Source organism: Eublepharis macularius, chromosome 11 (genome assembly GCF_028583425.1).
Source record: "Eublepharis macularius isolate TG4126 chromosome 11, MPM_Emac_v1.0, whole genome shotgun sequence".
NCBI lineage: Eukaryota > Metazoa > Chordata > Lepidosauria > Squamata > Eublepharidae > Eublepharis > Eublepharis macularius.
In genome coordinates this window covers 50,582,334-50,607,344 of record NC_072800.1, presented here as the reverse complement: position 1 = coordinate 50,607,344, position 25,011 = coordinate 50,582,334, and the positions used below count along the sequence as shown (strand labels likewise).

General features: G+C 40.6%; 1 protein-coding gene across 2 annotated transcripts in view; it reads right to left on the bottom strand.

Annotated features, from left to right (window-relative positions):
- The window catches only part of IGF2BP3 (insulin like growth factor 2 mRNA binding protein 3), a 104,084-nt gene that overhangs the window by 59,762 nt on the left and 19,311 nt on the right, over positions 1-25,011 (bottom strand). For both annotated transcript variants that reach the window (XM_054991815.1, XM_054991816.1), the window contains exon 3: positions 4,132-4,180. In XM_054991815.1, the coding sequence (XP_054847790.1) occupies positions 4,132-4,180 (49 nt within the window). The remainder of the gene's footprint in view (positions 1-4,131; positions 4,181-25,011) is intronic.

The following is a 25,011-nucleotide window of genomic DNA, read 5'->3' as shown; positions in this document are numbered from 1 at the left end:
ATCCTATACTGAATATCCCATTAGTATATTATATTAGTGTCTCATTTGAATTCACAGAGATTTGTTATATTAGTGTGTTATATTATTTGTTATATTAGTGTCTTGTCGTTTGAATTCACAAAATTTGTTCTTTGCAGTTTGATAGAGAAGGATATCAGATTTTGTATGAATTTTAGGAGTATTTATTACAGCTATTCATGTACTCAGTCACTTTACACATATGTTTTGAGCTATACTGATAATTAATAAATTCATTTTTGGATACTTACACCTCTGGTTGTGTCTTGTCCACTCTTTCTTTCTTAATCGTTACCGGGGGAGCTTCTCTTTGTTACCCAATATTACGTGCTGAGGCAGTGGCAAAATGGGTAGGCAACTGGGCGGAGGGGAAAAAACCCAGTACTTCCCTCAAACGCAGTTTTGAGGAAGGACTTGGTGTTGCTTTCCATACTTTTCAATACTGTCTTTTTCATTATTACCATTCTTTAAAAAAACATGCAACTGTATTTATACAATGCATATGCTCATTTATAATATGAACACTTCTTAAAGAAAAAAGTTTAAAATATTTAACAAAATCCAAAGGAGACAGTGGAACTACTGAATCAGTGTCTAAGACAGTAATAAAATGGGATATGGGGCGAACAAGCTGAAACTTAGTCCAGACAATAAATTGATGCTGGGTTGAGGTTCAGCTGATCCCAGCCGTGGAATCCAAACTGTTCTGGATAGTTTTGCAGTTTGGCAGAACCTCTGAATCCAGCACTGCTGAATGGCCAGGCAGCAGGGATGGCTAGGAATGTTTTAATGAATTGCTATAACGGTTGCTTTTTCTTGTTTATGCATCTTTGTATTTTTATTGGTTCTAAATAGTACAGTAAGGTCAAACAGTCTGCAAAGGTATATCCAGGCTTGTTAAAGCCTTGAAGGTATAAAATGCTTAACAACATACAATTTGCCAGTAATTGACATTTAACTTATAAAATTAGATTGTGAGGTATCTAATGCTAGACATTCTCTGTTCTTTAACAAATTATATAAAAGAGCTCAAGAAACCAGGAGCTGGTTTTCAAATTGGAGAGCAGTAAGGGGTAGAGTCTTGGTTGTTAACTAATTTTTAAGCAGGTGCCATATTTCAAACAGAGCAAGAACTCAAAAGACAGCACCACTGGCTCCACCCACTGATTCACTGCAATGTGAGCCAAAACACAAGCAAAAGGATCTTTACACCTCAGTCTTCCAAATGTAAACAGCAAGAGAAGCTTGGCAGAATTCTCCCCTCCCACAACTCAGCTACCTACTCCCTTATGCAAGCCCAAAGAAGTTGAGTGATACAAGGGAAGAACTTTTGGCAGGCCCCTCTTGCTGTTCACAGTGAGTGCAGGAGTTTAAAGATACTTTTGCCCAGACATTGAATTCCACAAGAGAATAGCATAATAAGGTGAAGTGCCCTAGGACTGACTGAAAGGTAGAGAATAAATTAAGACATAATAAAAGTGGTTTATGGACTTGTCCAGTTATTTATTATATTTTGACAGATTTCTCGTGTTTCTAAAGCCCAGGAAGCAAACCCGTAAATTCTACGAAGAATCAGAGATTTCTCTTAAACCTTTAATGCTATTCTACTGCATCACATCGAAAGGGGCAGATACCCCCCACCATCTGCTTGCTGGTCAGAAACAAGATGGTATTTTTCTCTAGTTGTAGCAAAGAAAATGTTTTCCTTTAAAAAGGCTAATACTGAAGTTCATGTTTAGGAGTATTCAGGGATCTCTTAAAGCAATTAACATGAAGCAGATGCAATACACCAGCAAATTAAAACAACGTTCAGTGCTTGCGTTTTCTAAAGACACCATTTGGTGTTTCTTATTGAGGCATCAGCAGATACCTAAAGGAAATGGAAATATGTATATATGAAGAAGTTAGAGATAAAAATTGAATCTATCATTAGAAACCTTGATAATTGGTTTCTGAAACGTTATTTGGCTTGACAGAAAGGTGTTCAAAGCAATTTTTTAAAAATTATATAACATTCTTCAAATCTAAATGTATAATTGTATTATATGGTTAGACTCAAACAAAAGGCAGTTCTTGAACAAAAAAAGTTAATTACAAATACATTATACTAAAGTAGTAAGAGGGTAGTGAAACTTGTTAAGGGTAATGTATGAGGTTCGGTGTATTAATCTAGGAACAGTTAGCTTTAATTTTTGCCTTGGGCCATTGCAGGCCATTATCTAAAAATGCTGATAAACATGTACATAGTGTTGAATTGCCAAAATATAATCCAAACACTAAAGCAATTCTAAAAATTCCTAATGACAGCAAATCACATTACTAGTTTATTTTTTGTTGTTTATGAGCAATTTCCCCAGTCCATACCATTTTTCAGACAGGACCACTGAGTTTGGAAATGAAGCCCTCCTTATATCAGAAGCTATTAATTGTTCTTTTTCAAAAACAGTGTTTTAACAACCATAACCATAAGGATCATGTAGAAACTTGGGTTAACTTCTAGACCAGACTTTATTTTCATGCTTTGTGACTATTTTTTTGTTTCTGAGATTTAATAGGTTGTAACTTCAAATAACCTGACCTGGTTAGTCCAGGTGCGCCCAATCTCATCAGATCTAGGAAGCGAAGCATGGTCAGCCTGGGTTAGTAATTGGATAGGAGACCTCCAATGAAGACCCAGTTGCAGAGGCAGGCAGTGGCAAACCACCTCTGTTAGTCTCTTGCCACGAAAACTCCACCAGGGTCGCCATAAGTCACCTATGACTTGATGGCACTCTCCACCACCTCCATCTTTAAATAAATACACCCGTGTTTCATATTAAGAGTTCTGTCTTCCCCCTTTATACTAAGTGTTCAAATGGCATTTACTAGCTTTGGCTAAACAAAGGATTGACAAGTCTTGAGCTTTCCTTCTATACCACTTCTACGTGATCTGTTGTAAACAATTTATAAAATTAATATTTCTGTTGTCTCAGTAATATTGAGAAGGTCTTATCTGTTACACTAATTTGTTACACTTATCTGCTACACTAAGTTTAAGAAGCACAAGTGAAAAGGCATATTCTCATGATAATCTGTATATTACTACCTCTTCACTATGAATTTACGAATTTTGTTTCTGGAAGTATGGCATGCTGCTACAGAAATAACTACTGAAAAGAATAATTATATGAAAAGGTTACAGAGTTTTCTATTTATAAACGTTGACACAATGTTAATGTTTGTAGGGAAGAAAATCACAGATAAACCTTCAGTCAGAGAGAACCAGGAAGCTGCAATGTGTCTAAGAATGTATTGTTGGAACTAGGGGTGTGCACCGGGGGAAATGATTCAGAATAACCCAAAACCCGAAGTGGCAAGCTGGTTCGGGTTATTGGAATCGCTTCAGTATGCTTCGTAACAATTTGGAGCATACCAAAGTGAGACCTCCACCTCCCCCTGAATCCTCCTTCACCCAACCCCAAACCTTTACTGAAGATCGTAGCCGGCGTCTCCACCACCCGCACTGCCACTTCGGCCGGCACCTCTGCCGCCTGAGCCACCACTTCGGCTGTGGTGGCGGCCAGCAGGGTGGTGGAGAAGGCTGGAGCCGGCACCTCCGCTGCCTGTGCCACTGCCGCGGACGGCAGGGTGGCGAGGAATGCCACCGCCGCTGCCACCCACGCCTCCACTTCCGCCGGCACCAGGATGTCCCAGGTAAGTGGGGTGTTGGTGGGAGGGAGCCCTTTAAAAAGGCCCCGAAGCTTCCCAAATCTCTTCGGGAAGCTTTGATTTAGTATTTCTGAATTGGGGCCATCATACTGGCCGGTGGTTCAGGGTTTTTTCCCGAACTGGGAACTCGAAGCACACACCCCTAGTTGGAAGACACAAACATTCATACCTCTTCATTTATTCACAAATGCCTAAGATTAGTTAGTTAAAAGAATTATTTGGATAAACTTATTATTTAAACACGCAAAATATCTCTCCTATGCAAAAGGTCTCCGCAAGACTTTCCAAGTATTAGATGTTTGGGAGGGAGGGGGGACAAGGGAAAGGGGGCAAACATTTTTTTAAATGCCACTAATTTACCTTTTTAAAAAGTAGTACCTTTAAAATTTAAATATGAATGCCTACCTCCCACTGCAAGTGTGGTGGAATATTTCTGATCTGAAGTTTTCGACTCCTAGGGATGGAAAAAGCAAACAAGAGAAATAGAGAACTTTAAAACACAAAAATGTATGTTGTATACATGAGCCTTAAGACTGAAAACAACAACTGAACAAATATGACAAATAAAGCAGCAACAGTGGTACAAATTAATGTATGTTCTTTTTCAAGTGGCTTTAATTTTTTTAAAGTTAATTGAACAGATACATCAACCCTATTGATCTTTACAATGTTTTCTTGAGTTGCAGAAGAACATACAAAAGCTTTTATTTCAAGATTATCAGTTCTTACCTCATAATGTCTAAATACTCCATCACCAAATTTTTTTATCCTCACAAAATGCCTTCTGTATATGAAATTATGCTAAATCTTATAAAATATGTTCAGTTTAATTAACACCTGAATTCCTAACATTTCACCTGTGTTTCAAACTAGTGTCATGTATCTCAGCCATTTAGCTGGTAAACAAGTATTTATTTTACAGTTATGACAGTAACAGCCAAGTAGTTTGCTTTCTAACCTCTTAACCCCATTCCCATTTTACCTAAAGCAGGACAAAAAGATACCAAAGGTGCTGCATAATCTATAGAATCTTCAAAAAATGTATAGATTTAATCAGCATACATCATACAAGTATTGTGTGCATTTTCTCAGGACTGGAAGATTATTCTTACAGGAACTTGGGGTGGGGGGGAGGAGTAACAAGCATTCTTGGGTAAGAGAGAAACGCAACTGCACCTATACAAAATATATTACGTCATTAAGATCCACAGACAACCATGAAACTTAAGCACAACAGACAGAAGCAAGATCATCTTTTACTACTCTGATTTAGATGCTATTTCATTTATACCCCACCCTGATCCTAGTTCAACACTCAAAAAAGTGGTTGCATTGAAATCTGATATTTTTAGGATTCAGGAGATTTCCATTCTGTGCAATGAAACAGCATCTTGTAAATTAAGCTGAGAACACCAGAAGCCCCACTAAAAGGAGAAATTCAAATGAAAAACTCTCTGGGAAACATTCACTTTGAAAGCATTATTTAATTATAATTTTTAAAAGAATCAGAATTACGGTTGATCAAAAACGCAAGGTCCGTAGCTCTTAAAAATGGACACAGCAATAACTCTGAAGATGTATCCCATCAGTTACAACAATATGGATTTTTCTACACATCAGTATTCAATGCTCAATGCAATCAATTCATTTTTTCCCACAATAAGGTTATTCACGACTGAAAGGAATGCCACACTTAGAAAGAGATAAAAAGGGAGCTGTGTGATGAATATTTTGCAATTAAATATAAAAAAGATTTAAAATTTATTTTTGCTTATAAAGCTGATTCCTTTCCAACTCAAAGAAACATATTCCGGCATTACAAAGATGGCTGAATGCTAAAAGGATGCTATTAAGGAAAATATCTAAATATTAGTATTCTTTGGGGAAAGCATTAATTTTAATTCATTTCTCTTTAAAAATATCTCTATGCATGCTTTCCATACATAAAATATGCAAAAAATATAGAACCTGTTTGCTGGACGTCACCAAATAAAATCAATAAAGCAATTTGAAACTTTGGGGGCAAACTTAAACCTTATTGCCAAGACCACCATACAAACAAGATCAGTCTCACTGAAATATTATTTATTGTGACTTTCCATATAGTGTATCTCTTGGGTACAAGCCCATCAATAGGGTTAAGATTACTCATACTTGGAATCAGTCAAACCTATGGTATTCAACTCAGATCTTACACAGTACAGAAAAGTTTTACTTTCCAGAATGAAATTATGTACAACTTCCCTTCCAGATAAGACTGACCAACTTTCCTTTAAACATCTCACTTCTAACATAATTGCTTGTAGCGATTACACCACTGTCACAGGAGAGGCCAAGTGCCATCTATACTGCCGGGTTTATAATGGTTCCAGATTACAGTATCTTTCATTGTGGTTTAATTCATATTTTTTGTCATCTTTCAATGTTACAATGTCAGGGATTTAAAATGTATTATGTTCAAGAAAGGACCAGAAGTGTAAGATTTTTGAATACTACGTTATAGAGTCCACTTTTTATTGCTTTATATGCTCTGTGACTCTGAAGCAAGCTGAAAGAAGAGTAACAAATGTTAGAGAGCTTTAGATTTTAGGTACCTCATGTGTATGTAAACACTGCTTTTTGAATACAATGATTAAATTAATTATTAAATGATTAATCATTTAATTATTAAAATTGTTTTAACTATATGTATATAGTTATCATATGTCACTAAAATGAAGGTGAGCTTTAGTATTTTGTATACTAAAATGCTGTTTGACCACTATGTTGCTACCACCTTTAAAAAAAAAGAAACTTATGTTCTACTGAAGGCATATAGATCTGAAATCTTATTATTCAAAAGGAGGCTTCCCGATAGATCCAGCACTGAAAATACATTCAAGTAAGGTAGTCCCTCAAGAACTTTATGGTGTAGAAGTTTGGGGCTGGAGAGGTTGTCTGGTTACATCCTTGAACTCTACCCAAAACTCCTTCTTAAGGAGGCACTCCTGCAGCTCCGATGCAAGCAGAGATTGGTTTTCCTTCAATAACAGCCATGTGTACATGCAACTTTGTAAGATTTTAGAAAAAACAAAGTAATGATTAACAAGTTATTTCCTAGACACTGCTATGAAACAATGCTGCAAAACAATGCTGCCCAGTCAGCTAGCTATAATAACCTCTTCCAGTGTTATTTCATTTCTGATGACACTCCTGGTGTTCCTATAGCCGGTTTCAATCTTTGGGACTAGGTGTTTCATTGCGATGCTGAAATGGACAAGCAGGTAATCTCCTACTCCAAATTCTCCCAGTGGTTTAAATTATTCAACAGGGACTAAATTCCTGGCAGAGCTGTTATGGGTTTAAACTTTTCCTCCATTTCTGAGAAGCTGCATTTCTTACTTTCAGACACTGATCCATCTGTCTCTTATAGAGTACAGCTTCTTGCTGTAGCAGACAAAATTCAGACTAGAGCTGTTTTTAGTGAGAGTATTGCTTCTATTTAGTAACTCTGGTTAAACTATTTTAATTGCTGATATTTGTAATTATGATTTATGTATCTATGACTTATATATCTATGTCGTAGTGTTTTATGTATTTTGATTGTAATGGCCTTTGGCCATAGGCAATAAACTTATCTACCTATCTACCATCAAGTTATGCAGGCAAGTATAATGAATTTTAGTGGTTTTAACTGTATCACCTAATCAAGAGTTTAAGTCATTGTAGTAGTATTCCAATAAATTAAGGTCACTGCAGAGGACAGTTAGTATACAACAGAAAAAAGCCAGAACTGTGCGAGTATGTATACCTATACTAAGAAGAGATTACCTGGTACTAAGGTTGCCAATTGCCTAGGGAAAAAAATGTCCTGCCATTTTATCAGAGGATGTTATTTACCATGTGATATATTTACCTCAATGCCATGAAAAGCTTCGGCTTGCCATTTCCATTCAGTAAACCTCTGTTAAAAGGACAGGGCATTTTCCATCAGGCCTGTTGGCAACCCGGCCTGGTAAATTTTACTTAAAACATTAAGAATTACTTGAACAACTTAATCTGGTCAATGAAGAGGTCTTTAGTATTTATAACGATCGTCTCTGAAGAACAAGATCAATTGTATTGCTCAATAAGAAGAGGCAGCATCTCAATACAAGCGGCACTTAAATACCTTCTCAAAATCACCCACATGCCCACTATGGCAGGTTTATTCAATGGAAATATTATTGAACTTCACAACCCACAGATCTGTTCTTAAAACCAGGGCAAATTTCATACAACAGTTTTGAAAATCTCCATCCTCTGTTAACTTGTCCTCAATAGTGAAACTGGAAGGCTGGCTTTATGCAGCAGCACTGTCTTCTCCACCCTATTTAAGTTGTCAGGTAACTATTTGGTAAGGTGAAAGTAATCTATGGCACATGCAAGTCATTTTCTTGTTGCCTCATGGGTTAGATCCAAAGAGCTACTCTAGCCTTTACAGCTCAATCCTACACAGTAACTCTGCCCTACGCTCATTGATTTCAATAGTCTTAGAGACTGCAGTAATTCCACACAGGATCACAATGTTGGGTTTGAGACATGACCTGTAAGGTTTCTGACCTTCCTATTTGAATGCCGTATTAAACTCCTAATGCCTCATGTTTTCACAAGTACTTAGCTATGTGACATGTAGGGCTACTGTTTGAGAAATGCAATCAGAGATGATGATTTGGGTGAAGCAACAACCTTGGGAGAAGGCTGGCTTTGCATGACGAATGGGAGGAGCTGCTGCAGGTCCTCTTCTTATGCCAGTGACAGTTTCAGGGATGGAGAGTGTCTATTTGTATGTTGTCCTTCTTCTGACTGCTGAAAGCACCTGGTATCTAGAGTGCTTGACAGGAAACACTCCAGTTCAAATCCTCCTTGGCCCAGTGGTATCATGGGGTAGTTGATATCATGGAGCAGAGCCTGGGGTGGGGCCACAGCTCCAATGAAGGACCATTCTGGTCCACGGAACAATCTGAGTTGTGTCCCAACATTTTTTTTCAGCATGGGAGTGAAAAGCAGTACAAGGAGTTTTCTTCCTTTCATTATTTAATGTGGATAAAGGCTAAGAATGCAGAGTGGCCACGTTCACACTGAGGTATATGTAGGGCACATGTGCCTTCTGACACCACAGTAAGAGGCAAAATAAAAACTGAAAGTAGAAAACAAATTATGTAGCAAACAAAATAAAATGTAATTGATAGAAACAATTTCATGCAAGGATAATATGTAGGACTACCAGCGTATTTGGATATCAAGTTAATTATAACATCTAAATGAACTCTTTAATAATGCATTATTATAAAAAACATTGTATTAATTGTATATGTCTACAGCATTATCATTATCTAATGGGTAGATAGGTAGGTATCCACATTGGTCTGCAGTAGAACAGCAGGATTTGAGTCCAATGACACTTTAGAGATCAAAAAGATTTTCAGGGTTTAAGCTTTCAAGAGTCAAAGCTCCCTTTGGTATCTGAAGAAGGGAGCTTTGACTCTGAAAATCTCGTTGGTCTCAAATCTTGTTATCTAACGCCGTTCATACTACACATTAAGTAAAACTTTGCCGTAAAAAACATTTCACTCATTTATTTATAACCCACATTTCTCACTGATACACAAGGCAGATGATATATAAAGGGGGAAGGGAATCATGAGTTTTTCCAGCGCTCCACAAAATTTCTTGATTTTCCTGTTGGACAATTTGAAAACATCCTCTGATGTTTTCAAATTTCCCAATTTTACCAGTAAAAATGTTTGAAGAAACCCTTTCCCACAAATTTTTCCAGGCCTTCACATCTCTACACAAAGCAACACACAACCCAAGAATTCAGTAGCAAAGCTGGGTTCTAGAGTGTTATCCAACCTACAAGTCTGCTACAGAACTATTTTCACATCTGTTATCTCTATACTGAACTTAATCACAACCACCCCATTACAATTTTCAGATTTTGTTCAAGGAAAGGACTGCTATGCTTGCATCAGACAAAAAGGAGAAAGGGAGGTGGGTGCCCTCAGCATATCAATGACATCTCAGTCCATACCTCTGGGTGATCTCCACCAGCAATTATCCACTGAATGCAGTGCCAGGAAAGAGGTATATAAATATTATAAATACGTACAGTTTTCAAAAACTTATGCTACAGTAAAGTTGGTTAGTCTTAAAGGTGCTACTTGACTCTTTTCTATTTTGCTACTACAGACTAACACAGCTAGCTCCTCTGGTTCTGTAACTTATGCTCTAAAAAAGAAATGCAGCACTCCCTCTTTCTGCATCCCAGTTTGGTTCCAGACCAGCATTTTCACAAGCACAAGGATTTCCAATTGCCCAGTGTTATTTTCCTGCTTCCTCATCCTGCAGCAGGCTGAAATGCCATCCTGTCTCTACACACAAAGCGCTATTTTTTGCACCCTCCCCCCCTTCTTGCACCCATAGAAATGCCAGTCTGATCCAAGCCTATATGCAATATTTATTTTCTTATCAAACCTAAACTTACTTTAACATAAAACAAATTGTGGAATTTAGAGACCATACAAATTGTACTGCTTGATATATGTATTAAATATACAATTGTGAATATGTAGTCTAATTCAAGCAGTAAGTACACACATACCTACAGATACAGCCCAAAGCCAAGATGGGAAAATAGGAAAACGAGCTAATGGCTTCCATTTAATATGGGAGCAAATAAAAGAAAACTAATTGTTTAGATGTAGAAACAGTTGCCTTTCCTCATAGCCAACATTATTCAGGAACAAAAGATGACATAAAACCTGCTTAAACTAGAGGCTACAATAGAGGCTAGAGTACATACCACAAGCAACAATTCTCTTTTCAAATTGCTTCCAACTTTCTAAAAGTGGTGTCTGCCTTCAGCCTAATAGATCACAGGACTCTCAGTTTGGATATTTAAACAACATGTTCTTGAAAATACTATAATCTCTTGCTTCATCAGTTTCTGAAAGATCAATAGCTTATTATTCTGATTCATTTTTGTCTTGTGGGCCACCCAAAAATCTGCATGGACTGAAATTCGTTTGTGTGTTAGCCTGCCTCTTTTATAAGGTGCAAAGACAGAAGAATGTGAAGACAGGGGATCCAGTGCCAATGTTATGCAGCAACTGGGAACACACAATATGTTGTCATAAACAGTTACTTGAAAGCACTTTCAAAGAATAAAGGACACTTAAGGTGCATATCAAAGATGTCACTTCCCCTAAGCAAGACCTGAAATTAGACTGAATGGGATTTCTATAACCCATTTCATCCAAGAGTCCCTGGAGTTATCCCACAAGTACTACTGACCAAAAATGGGCCACAGGGTCCAAAGGATGGTTTCTCTAGAAGTTGCCATACCATCATATCCTTTAAGACAGCAGGAATGAATGAACCCTATTGAAAATACAATACTGATTATCCTGCAGATCAGCTTCTTGTTAACATGTAGTCACAAGTCAGGTGAAGAAAAGGTTGAGGGTCTTCTCCAACCATCTGGTCTGCTATGTGCTTATTTTGCAATGCTGGTTCCATTTTACAAGCATATCCCTGATGTTCTCCAATTCATCTTCTATAAATGTGCAGTTAGTACATCAGGACTTCAACTAGTCTTCATGACATCTTATGGAAATCATTTGACAATTCCCAAGGGTGAGTCAGTAATGAAATTTAATAGTAAAATCACAAGGTGTACATATCTTATAACAAGTACTTATTTGCACAGTCCTACTGATTTTCAAATTGACATGCAACTGAGAGCAAATCTTAAAATTTGATGGGATGTTTAAGGTGTTTATGATACATTTTGCAATGTATAATTCCTACACTCTTAATTCTGATTTTTCAGTTGACTGTTTTGTAGCCTGTTTCCTCCCATATTGTAGGATCAACTGATCTGTTTTTCACCAGTAAAAGCTAAAATCTGTATGAGAAAATTGTACTACAACCATAGGTTTTACTGGCTAAATAGTTTCAAACTACACATGATCTGAACATTTCTTCTGTGCCTCTCTGACTTTTCTTCTTGCTAGCCTGACACTGCAAGAGGGTAGGAGTGAATCTGTACAAAGAAAAAAAATTCCACCTCATTTTATTTATTTATGTCATTTATAGTCCACATTTCTCACTGAGACTCAAGTCATACTACATAGTGTGAGATTAGTACAGTCAACAGCAGGAACATTTCCATAAACAATGCCATAGGGTAAATAGATACAAGTTAATAAAGACATAGCATTAGTAGGAATCTAATACAACATAGTGGTGCACTCTATGGTTCCTAACTCATTAGTGGATCATCTGAGATCTCTTCCCTACAATACAGCCCTCCTATCTGAGTTCTGGATAATTTAATACTGTGAAACACATTAACCTCTAACAACACAAAGAAAAAAAAAACAATGGGACTTTTTTGCTGTTACATACATGAGGAATTGGGCTTGGGGTAGAAATATACCCCAAATGAAAGATGTGTAAGTTTTCTAACAGGCGGATTTGAGGTTGAATCCCAATGGGATAATCTATTGTTGCTGGCATTTAAGGTAACAATATTCCTGTGACAAATTCTTTCTAAAAATTCCTGTTCTCTGTATAGCTCCAAGGGGAAACATATAAAAAGCTCCTGCTGCATAAATGACCATTTTGTGGAGAAGGAAGGTGGAGAGGTAAAAAGAAAGACTGGGATCTGAATTTGCTCTGAAGTCCAAAACAAGACAGTCAGCTGTTGCGTGTGCTTGATTCATTTTAATCTGTTCTAAAAAAATGTTTCTTTGGAAAATTGCTGTCCTCTAAACATGCATATATACACTAGTGGCCAAAATTGTGGAAACCTTTTGGAAAAAGTGTATTTTTGAGGTTTGATGGCTCATAACACCACTTTTTTTGGAGCAATACCATAAAATTATATATCAATGGAAAGATAATTTAATCAATAATGTAATGCAATAACTTTTATGAAGGAAATTTTTTTAGAACAGTAGTTATAAAGAAGAAAATTGAACCACAAAAAAAATGAGTTATACAACAATTCTCACCATGTCAGTTAATACTTAGTTGGGTAACCTTTTGCTTTAATTACGGTCTTACAACGCCTTCCCATGGAGTGAACCAAGTTTTTTAGTTCTGCAGCTGTTATAACGTGAAATCACGATTGAGTTATTGCTACTATTAATTGCGTTTTATTGCTGGGTTGCTTCTCACTAACCAGTTTCTTTAGTTGGTTCCATAGATTTTTGATGGGGTTAAGGTCTGGGCTATTCCCAGGCCATTCCAACAGTGGAATATGATTGAACCACTTTTTGCACACAGCAGCAACATGACATGGAGCTGAATCTTGTTGAAATATAAATGCTTCATTATCTTGGAAAAGATCACGTGTGGAAGGCTTCAGTTTGGGCTCAAGTATTTCATTTATGTATTTTTGGGCATTTATATTGCCATTTATCACACAAATTCTGCCCACACCTTTCGATGTCATACAAACCCATATCATAACACTAACTGGGTGTTTCACGGTAGGTGTAATGCAATCAGGATGAAAACCTCCTCCTATTCTTCTTCTCATGCATTTCATGCCATCACTACCAAACAGGGAGATTTTGGTCTCATCACTCCAAATAACACTGTCCCATTGTTCTGCTGTCCAGTCAACATGGGTTTTAGCCCAGTTTAATCTTTTCAACCTTTGTTTGAGAGATAACAATGGTTTTTTCGCGGAATTCTAGCATTAAGACCAAATTCCTCCAGTCTGCGCCGAACAGTCCTTGCACTCAACTTCACATTGAATTGCGCCATTCCGTTCTGTATACACCCCAATGATTCTTTTTCTTTCCATTTCTTTAATTGTATTATGTTGAATGGCTACATTCAAATGAAGGAAAGCTACTTCATATCAACCTAAGCAAGTTGTGCTTCCTTTCCTGGTTATTTGGCTATAACATTTGATAGAATACAGATAATTGAACAAACTTTGTTGCATTACATTCTTGATTAAATTATCTTTCCATTGATATATAATTTTATGGTATTACTCCAAAGAAAAGTGGTGTTATGAGCCATCAAACCTCAAAAATGCGCTTTTTCCAAAAGGTTTCCACAATTTTGGCCACTAGTGTACATGTAGATTTTTGTAGCAATTACATCTTGACAGACATAAATCCTATTATTACTTTATCATAAGCTGAATGGGCCCTTGGTGTACACCAAGCAAAAAACACCAACCAAAAAAAGCTTACTTTGGAGAACTCGGAGATGGTTTATCTCATCCAGGCCCCATAATTTCAGCTCCATACATAATCTGTAGAATCATTTTATCCCAAAAGTTCTTAGGTGACCAAGAAACCAGATTTCTTGCTATTCTATTGAGAACCTAAATTGGTTTCAGATAGTTCAAAGATTATCAGCCTGGACAGAGGAAACCTCCACGAACGGTTCTCTGAAAATCCGATTTACAAATAGGGGTGTGCAGGGCCAGCCTGATTCGGTATTCCTCATTTGGGTTTACCTGAATCAGGAAACCGATTCGGAGTAAAGGGAAACCCGAATCAGTAAACCGATTTGATTCGGAAAGATTCGACCGTTATTTTCAATGGGGAACTTGCTCCCGGCTTTCCAGGAGCCCGGGGGGGCATTTTCTTTCCGAAACAAACCAAACTTGGTGGGGACCGTCTACTAACTCTCCTTTAACTACTCCCCCAAGTTTCAGAAAGATTGGACTTTGGGGGGGGCCATGTTAGGCCCCCCCAAAGAAGGTGCCCCCATCCTCCTACACTCTCCATTATTCTCTATGGGGAAAAACAAGTTATCTTTCTAGGTGGCTTGGGGTGGGACCTGCTCCCACCTGTCCTCTCACCCTCCCCCAAGTTTCAGAAAAATGAACCCAACCTTCAGGGGACCTGCTCCCACCAGTCCTCCCACCCTCCACCAAGGCTCTAAGCAGATCCCACTTGGGGGGGGGCATTTTATGGCTTCCCAAAGAAGATCTCTTAGCCCCCCCTCCATTATTCTCTATGGGGGAAAAAAGAGGCTTGTTTGGCTAGGGGTGGCAGGAGAATCACCCCCCCCCAAGGTGATTCTCCTGCCACACCACTTAATGTCTTTCTACTGTGGGGAAGACTTCCACACAGCAGAAACACATGGGATGGGGGCTGCCAATGGCCACAGCAACAGCCCACCTGCATCCAAATTGCCAAAGACCGCACATCCCCTTCCCAAAACCTAACCTCCCCTGTGGCCAGCCACTCTCTCTCTATTGATTCCTGTTATGGGAAAATCCAGACTCCCACAGCAGGAACCCACAGAATGTGGCATCTATTGCCACAAGCATAGTCTCCCTTTTAAATACCCCCCCACAGCCCCCCACAGCCCCAAAGACACCCTCCCCAACATTCCCACACTGGCCACTACTCCAAGAGCAGGCTGGCCAGCTGTCCCCCCCCCCCCCTTGTTCCCTATGATGGGAACTTTTAAACTCTCTTTCCCAGGGCAATTATGCACAGGCAAGGGGTGCCATAATGGAGGGCACACTCCTGAGTGCGAGCTCGTCCCTGTGAAAGCACACCTGAACCACAGACACCCTCCCCAAAATTCCCCCACCACTTACAGAGATGGCTGGCCAGCCAGCCCCATTGTTCCCTATGATGGGAACTTTCTTCACACCAAAGAAGAAAACACAAACACACACTGAATAAAGTTTTTAAAAAATTATTTTCTAACTTTCAAAGTACAACTAGGCAAAGTATTGTGACACATTACACCAGCAGTCTCCCACACAAAAAATTACACAACTCACTTAACATCAGAGAATCACCAAAAACACAACTGCTGTCAAAAACACTTTATTTCTTTAACTGCTTTAGGTTACACAGTAGGAGGGCACAACAGGGCATGAAAGTAGTCTACTACACAAAAATAACACAACTCACTTCACATCAGAGAGTCTAACTTCATGCAATCATACCACGGGGGGGCAACCCCCCCTATGCGGCCTGCTGCTCCACCAAGCGCTCAAGCATGGCACAGGTGGAGTTCCAGCGAGTGGTAATGTCCGAGAACAGTACGTGCTCTGGCACGCCTGTTCTGGTCTGCTTCTGGCGCAGTTTGTGAGTGGGTGTCACGCTGTGCGAGAAGTGACTCATGAGCTTCCGATATTTCTGGAGCAGCAACTGGAATTCACGAGTCATGGGATCACGGGGTTTTGCAGTGGAGCCCGCACCAAGCGCATCTCTCACCACTAGGTGAAGCTTGTGGGCCGCACAGTACACGCTCTTGGTTCACTAGTTGCGCCACTGCCCTCACGTTGCTGCCACCATCCATCCCACAGTGGCGGGGCCCTGGCCTACCCACTCGTCCGACTGTCTCCTCAGGGTGGCAGTGATGTTATCCGCTGTGTGCGCCATGTCGAGAACCTTGCGGTAGCCGGCCCAGTCTCTCATCCTTCCCTGCCTAACTGCATAGGAAATAATGGAGTAGGAGGGGGGTAAGAGCAACATCTTTGGGAGGCCATAAAATGGCCCCCCAAAGTGGGATCTGCTTGAGCCTTGGTGGAGGGTGGGAGGACAGGTGGGAGCAGGTACCCTGAAGGTTGGGGGCATTTTACATGCAAAATGCCACCCCTAGCCAGACAAGCCTCTTCCCCCCCCCCATAGGGAATACTGGAGTAGGAGGGGGGTAAGAGCAGCTTCTTTGAGAGGCCATAAAATGGCCCCCCCCAAAGTGGGATCTGCTTGAGCCTTGGTGGAGGGTGGGAGGACAGGTGAGAGCAGGTCCCCTGAAGGTCGGGGTCATTTTGCATGCAAGCCTAGCCAGACAAGCCTCTTTTTTTCCCCCATAGGAAATAGTGGAGTAGGAGGGGGGTAAGAGCAACATCTTTGGGAGGCCATAAAATGGCCCCCCAAAGTGGGATCTGCTTGAGCCTTTTTAAAATTTTTATTATTCATTTCAACAATAACAGTACAACAATATTAAAGATAATTAAAAAATAGAGATTATGAATTACAGTAAGGACTATAAACTTTGTTTAAACAATTACATTATCGAGCATATGTTAAACAATCACATAACAAGATTTACAAAAAGATAAGTAAACAGAGGGAATTACATTATCATTATATCTTATTAAAGTGAGAAATTGCAGATGTTTAGGAGGGTGTAGTTCAGTAATAATGAGATATTCAAAAACACTGAAACCATTTCGTTAAAAAATCACTTTCTTTCATATGATTTTGTGCTTGGTATAAATCATCATAGATTTTCTCTTGGATATAGCGGTCCCATATTTTGCTAATCCAACCTTCCACCGTTGGTATTTTCGTAGATTTCCAATTACATGCTATTAAAGATTTAGCTGCCATCAACAGGCTTCGTATTAATTCCTTTCTAATGTGAGGAATTATAACAGTATCCTATTGATCTAAAAAAATCAGTTTAGGGTCTAATGGAACAAAGTAGCCTGTAATCTCATTTACTTGTCTTAAAATTTCTTCCCAGAATTTTTTCAAACAAGAACATTCCCACCAGCAGTGGGCAAATGTACCAATGGTACCACAACCTTTCCAACAAAATGGGGAGTTAGACGGTGAAATTAATGAGAGTTTCTTTGGAGTTATGTAACATCTGTGGAGTATTTTATATGACTGAACTTTAGTTGAACTAATATATGAATTTAGTATATTAGAAGACCAAATTCTTTCCCATTGGGAAGCTATATTTTCCAAATTACAGTCTTGTTGCCAATCTTGTTGATATTTCAGAGTCTTAACTTTATATGTCTTAAGTAATAGGTGATATAGTTTTGAAATGAGACATTTTTGTATTAATTTTGAGTGATTCAAGTAATTTTCAAATTCAGTCATGGGGGTGGTTAATATATTTTTATATTAATTTGACTCATCATGTGGGACATTTGTAAGTAGGTAAACCATTGAATTTTGGAAATTGTCTTTTTCTCTAAATCCAATTTACTTAGAAAACCCATTTTTGATGATATATCTATTAGGCGAGTTAAGTTGCTCTGTATCCAGGTATTCATAAAAGATTTTGATTGACCTGGTAAAAACCAGTCTTGGCCTAAAAAGGATGAAAATCTTGATAACTTTGGTAAAATCTTACTTCTAAATTGGTCCCATATATTTAAAATAGCTGATAAGAAAGGGTTGCTCTTGATTTCTACTGGACGGGTTTTTTTAATATTCCAAATTGAGTTTTGTACTACTGTGAGGTCATTGTCCGGCTGTATTGTTTTGACCCAATCTAGGGAATCTGAAATGTTTAAAATTTGTATTATATTAAGTAATCTGGCTGCTGCTTGGTATAATTCCAAGTCTGGGTAGTTGAACCCCCTTGTGTATGCTTTAGTCGGATTGTGGTAAATGAAATTCTTGGTTTCTTTTTGTTCCATAGGAACTTGTTTAGAGAGCTCTGCCATTGTCTTAATGTTTTTTGCTGTATCTTTAAAGGGATCGCTCGCATGTGAAACAGAAGTTTAGGTAATACAAAGGCTTTTATTAGATGATATCTCTCTAACCATGAAGGGTTCATTTTATTCCACTTATCTAAGTATATTTTAATTTGGTTCATAACTTTATCATGATTTAGCTTCTGCAGTTGTTTCAGATCTGTTGGGATAACTATGCCCAAATATAAAAATTGGTTAGGTGCCCATTGAAATTTATTCGTTTGCTTTATAATTTTAATCATATCAGGTTGAATGAATACTGGGAGTAATTGTGATTTGGACTGGTTAATAGTTAGACCTGAAATTGAACTAAAATTTGTGAGTGTGGTTTGAAGGTGTTTTAATGAGTTTACAGGGTCTGTAAGATAAATCAACATATCATCTGCAAAAAGGCTTAGCTTGAAATTATAACGTTCTGTTTTAATACCTTGTATACTTATATTTTCTCTAATAGTTGCTGCTAAGGGCTCTATGGCTATAGCAAATAAAAGGGGTGAAAGTGGACAACCCTGTCTGGTACCTCTCTGAATAGGAATTTTATTAGACTTATGCCCATTAATCTTGACCTGTGCTGAGGGTTGTGCATAATAGTGTTTATGATTCTAAGAAAATTACTACCAAACTCCATATGTTGTAATATTAATTTGAAGTATTGGATTTCAATAGAATCAAAAGCTTTCTCAATATCGAGAGATAAAAAAGCTGATTCTAAACGTTTTTTTTGACAATATGAAATTAAATTTAAAGTTTTATAGATGTTGTTAGTTAAATCTCTATGTGGAATAAATCCAGATTGGTCTTTGTGTATATATTGGGAAATAAAGGAATTAAGTCTTCTAGTAAGCATGGTAGTATAAATCTTATAATCTTGGTTAAGAAGAGAGATGGGTCTGTAGGAGCTAGGTCTAGTGACATCTTTACCTTGTTTGGGAATAACTGTAATCAGTGCATTTGTCCAGGTAGGGGGCACTGAACCATGTTCTAAAACAGCATTACAAGCATCAGTTAGGGGTTTGCATATAAGCATTGTGAATTTTTTATAAAATTCTGATGGGTAACCATCTAGGCCTGGTGCTTTGTTGTTTTGCAGAGATTTACTTGCTTCTGTCACCTCCTGTTGAGTAATATTTCTATCTAATAAATTTCTATGGATCTCCTTTAATTTGCTTAAACTTTTAAGAGATTGTAAAAATTGTTTTGTTTTTACATATGCTGGATTTTTAGATTTATAGAGCTGGGTGTAATAATTTTCAAAGATTCCTAAAATTTCTTTTGTCTTGGTGTGTGATTGCCCCTTATTATCAATAGCTTTTTAAATGAAGTTTAATGCTTTCTTTTCTTTAATTTTATAGGAGAGAAGGCGTAATGATTTAGGTGAATGAAATCTGCTTGAGCCTTGGTGGAGGGTGGGAGGACAGGTGGGAGATGGGCCCCTGAAGGTTGGGGTCATTTTGCATGCAAAATGCCACCCCTAGCCAGACAAGCCTCTTTTTTCCCCCATAGGGAATAGTGGAGTGGAGGAGGATAGGGTCACCTTCTTTGGGAGGCCATAAAATGGCCCCCCAAAGTGCTATCTCCCTGAAACTTGGGGTAGGGTGAGAGGACAGGGGGGAACAGGTCCCCTGAAAGTTGGGTGCATTTTGCTTGCAAAATGCCACTCCAAGCCACCTAGAAAATGACTGGTTTTCCCTATAGAGAATAATGGAGAGTGTAGGGGGATGGGGCACCTTCTTTGGGGGGGGGCTAACATGGCCCCCCAAAGTCCAATCTTTCTGAAACTTGGGGGCTAGTTAGAGGACAGTTAGTAGAAGGTCCCCACCAAGTTTGGTTTGATTCGGAAAGAAAATCCCTCGCCCCCCAGGCTCCCGGAAAGCAAGGAACAAATGTAAATGGCTAGCAAATGCCAACGTATAGCAAAATGGCGATTCTCTTATTTCTAAATTGACCCAAATCAAAGCGGAAATGCCTGATTTGGTATTTCTGAATCAGGGCCAGTATCCCTGAGGCCACTGGAATGTGAGTGCGTCTGTGCCGTCTGCTTGGAGGCGTTGGTATTTGGACAGGAATTGGGGAAACTGATGATTCAGATGAGATGCAAATAGGTCCATGACTGGTTGCCCGAAGTGATCCGTTATCATCTGAAAAACTTCCTTTTTGAGAGACCATTCTCCTGGCTGGATGGTTTGCCTGCTCAGCCAGTCTGCTAGAGTGTTGTCCTGACCTCTTATGTGTTCTGCCCAGATCGATGACAGGTGGGATTCGGCCCACGTCAGTATTCTGGTCGCCTCCTTGAGAAGAGTGGAAGAGTGGGTTCCCCCCTGCTTGTTGATGTATGATTTTGCCGATGTATTGTCTGTGTGGATCAAAACGTCCCGCCCTAGGATCTTGTTGGAGAATTCGGATAGGGCCAGCTGGATCGCCCTCAGATCAAGGAAGTTGATCAGAAGGCGGAACTCCTCCATCGTCCACCTTCCCTGGACCAGTACTCCTTCCAGCGAGGCTCCCCATCCCAAGAGACTGGCGTCTGTAAAAATCTGGATCACCGGGGGGTTCAAGAAGCTCTTGCCCTGCCCCAGGTTCCTGTCCATGGTCCACCATACAAGACTCTCCTTGACTCTCCTAGGAACTACAATTGATTTGTTTGTCCTTGTCATAATCAGGTCCTGATAGGAACACAAGAAAGATAGAAGAGATCTGGTGTGTAGATGAGAGTTCCCATGAGTTCGGAAAGAGTCAATAGTGGAACTGTCCCAAATCACCTACCTGACCAGGCTTTTGGTCTTCTGTACCTTTTCCTTGGGAAGGAACAAGCAACACTTCTTGGTGTCCAGTCATTCCCAGATGTTGGATTACTTGAGAAGGATGTAGTGAACATTTCTCTGGATTTATCTGGAAACCGTGGCGCTGAAAGAAGCGTATTGTTGTCCAGGTGTCTTGTGCCTTCTCCCGGGAGCTGGTGCAGATCAGGAGGTCATCTAAATATGGCTGAACGTGTATTCCCATTTCCCTGAGACTGACTATTGGATTAATAAGGACCTTGGTGAAAACCCTCGGGGCCGTGGCAAGGCCAAATGGCAATGCTCTGAACTGGTAATGGCTGTTGTTCACATGGAAACACAGGAAGCGGAGATGTGCTGCATTGATGGGAATATGCAGGTAAGCTTCCGTAAGATGTACTGATGTCAAGAATTCCTCTGGTCTATGGAGTGAAGAGTTCCCATGCGAAAGCTCTGAACCTTCAGGAATTTGTTGACAAACTTCAGGTCCAGGATCGCCCTCCAGTCCCCGGTTCTTCTTTGAGACTGTAAAGAAAAGGGGATACACGCCTTTTCCCCATTGCCCTGGAGACACTGGCTCTATTGCTTGAATATCCAGTAAATGCCTGACTGCCAGTACAGTAATGCACCTTCGTTGGGAATTTCTGTGTAGAAAAGAGGTGACAAAGCATTCTGGAGGAAGAGATTCAAATTCTTTTGAGTAGCCTCTGGAGACCACTTCTAGAGTCCATTCATTTGCTTTTGATTCTGCCCATACATGACTGAAAAGGAGCAGTCTCCCCCCCCCACCAGCCCCCGAAGCGAGTCAGAATTTGGGAGCCTTGTTGTTGAAGTCGGATCTGTCTCCTCTTGCGTAGAAGGATCTGTTGGCTTTGCCTCCAAAGGGGCCCCCCATTTGAAGTTCTGTCTTGGGGGGTTCCAGGACGACCTTTTCAAATCCCCGAGATCTGGCTAGAGTGGTAGGATCGAAATGGCTGCGTGCCCAAAGGGTGTCTATCTGTTCTCTTCAGGGTTCTGGGCAGAGCTTTTTTCTTGTCTTTTGTTTCCACCAAAATCTTGTCAAAATGGTGCCCAAAGAGCTTGTCACCTTGAAGCGGGTGTACAGCCAGGGTGAACTTGGACCGGGTATCTGCTTGCCAAGCTCGAAGTCTGAGTAACCTTCTAGCTACCACCACTGATGCCAATGATCAGAAAGAGAAGGAAATGGCGTCCACAGTGGTGTTTGCTGTGAAGGCACTAGCTTTGAGAATTCTGTTTGCCCCTTCGGCCAGGCATCTGCTACCATCTAAGATCAGCTGTAGTAGCTTGTGCGCCCAAACCACTGAGGCCCTAGCCATGATAGAAGGTGTTGCGGAAGGCTTAATGGCCATGGCTGCCACCTCACAGGCTCTCCTAAGGGAGACATCTGCCTTTCTGTCTAGACTGTCTTTGACCGACCCTGCCCATCTTCCGAGAGGAGACCAGATGTCTGTACGGCTACCACTGGTGCATCGATCCTTGGAACCTGCAATAATTCATTAACGTAAAATGGTAAAGTGTATGTTTTTGGCCGCCTGAGAACATAGTTTGTTTGTGGCTGCCAAATCCCATTCTGCTTTTACGTGCCGTTCAAAGTACTCAGGGAAAGGAAATACCTTCTCTGAAGAGTTGGCCCTGAGAAAAAACTCCCTACCCCCTTGGATCATTTGGAGGGTTTTCTTCCTCCTCCTCACCCTTGTCACATTCCTGCAGGTCTAAGGCTGCCAACGATTTAGAGAGGAGATACTGATAATCCTCCATTCTGAATAGTCTACCTGGTTGCTCAGGTATGGAAACCTCCTCCTTCTCCTCCTCAGATAGAAATTCACCCTCCTCTCTTTCCTCACTGTCTGAGGATGTTCCCCCCACCCAGCACGTTTCAATCCCCGATTGCTTAGGCTGAGTAGCTTTTTTGGCAGCTTTAGCAGGCCAGGAAGCAGTATTACTGGGCTTGCTCTTGGCTTTGGGAAGGGGAGGGGGTGAGGAGGTCTCGCTGTTAGTTCTAGAGAGGGGATGACATAGCTTAGCGAGTTCATCCCTCATAGCCTGCTTTATCATGGCCATTTGCTTGGAAGAAGGGCCCACTCCAGCATCACCCGGTACTTTATCCATCTCCTTGGGGCTGGTCCCTGCGCTCTGCAGGTGCTGCTTCATGCTGGAACGAGTTGGGGGGGGGGACTCTCCTGCCAGGAGGTTGGTCTGCCCGCCATTCTGGCCTGCGTGGGTCTTAGTGTGCTTGCCGCTGCCTTTTCCTGCCTTTTCTTTTTTAATTGCTGAATAGTGCTGCTGTCAGACTATGGATGACAAGATATGGTAGACAGGCTCCTCACCATTGCAACAAGAAGTCCAAGCTCCTGGTTAAATGGTTTTAATCAGAAATCCAATCTTTCCATATATATTTCCATAGAGTAACTCAGGTAAGAAAGCATCTTAGCAGTAAATACTTCTTTGATAGGAATAGAGACTTGAGGAAAGTACAACTCTAAATACCCACTCATTTCCCCCCTCCCAACTAGACCACAGGTTTGCGTGCGAAAGGGTCTGGGAATGCATGAAAGTAAACTGTAATATTTCAGACAGTGCAAGGTCATTTCCTCTCTCATTAATGCCATTTGGGTTTCAACAGTTTGGTACTTGGTTTCCCTTTCTCCTAGATGTGGCATCTGACCTCCAAACATGTTTGATGACCCAGCTGCACTCCAGTTCAAGGTGTAGGTACCATCCCTGCTTATGTTCTGCTGGGAACTCTGCCAGTTGCCAGGGGGTAATTCGAGGTCCCCCTCCCCAACACCGATTGCATTGTTGTCTCCTGTGGCACAGGTAGTTGCGGTGTCTGGCTCCAATCTTGGTTGCTTAGCCCAGCCGCAACTCCCGTTTCCCACCTATTTGGGGTGGGAATTGTAAATTGTTAATTGTAAATCCACAGTGCTCTGCAGGGGGGAATCCAGGATCCAAGGTGATCAGGGGGTAATCCAGGGTCCCCTGGTATTTGTAAATCTGCTGGGGCTAGGGTACGTTGGGCATCCACTGCACCTCTCATCCAGCCCCTGGTAAGTTCTGTTAACGCCAACAGGTCATATCCCATCACCTGGAGCTGTTCATTGAGATAGTCCAAATGATCCTTCCCTCTCAACTCTGTCCCATCTCCTCGCTCGGGTGAGTCTCGGGCAAGGAATAAGCTCCCTTGGCAAATTTTTTCCATCGCTGGTGATCCCTTTGTGGCTCACGGCCCTTTCCTGGAGGTACATCTGGAGGGGGCTTCAAACCCCACAGCAAATAACTCTCTCTTTGCAAGGGGAGGCTTACATAATATCCCAGCTCATCATCCCACCATAGATCTAGTCCACTTGCAGCTATATTCACTATGTCTTTCTCGGAAGTGGGTTGTGACATTCCTAAGAAGGGGTCCCCACATGGGCATGATCCCTGGTTCGTTCTCCAGGATGGAGGTCAGCTGCGGTTCCATCGAGATGTTAAGTACTCCTGTCTCACTCGGTTAGTGACCAAACAGCGCTCCTCTCCACCTCTCTTTCTCCTCCCGGTTCCGGAGTGCCCATTGTCTGAGAGTTGGTAAAGTTGTCCATGTAAGATGGGTGACCTCTCTCCTGGGGATCACCCCCAGCTCCATAGGAGTCCTTTCAGCATCTGCATCCCAGATGCAGGCCTGGGTGGAAAATAGGGTCTTCTGGCACTGTTAATCCCGGGTCTGGCTCTGATGATGTGAAGCTGAAAGCCATCCTCCAAAGGTTACAGGTGCAGAAGAGAATAAAGGATTCCTATCAAAATGTCAGACTATGGATGACAGGATATGGTAGACAGGTCCCTGCACCATTGCAACAAGAAGTCCAAGCTGTTGGTTAAATGGTTTTATTCAAAAATCCAAACTTTCCACATATATTTCCATAGAGTAACTCAGGGCAAGAAAGCATCTTAGCAGTACATACTTCCTTGATAGGAATAGAGACTTAAGGAAAGTACAACTCTAAATACCCACTCATTTCCCCCCTCCCAACTAGACTACAGGTTTGTGTG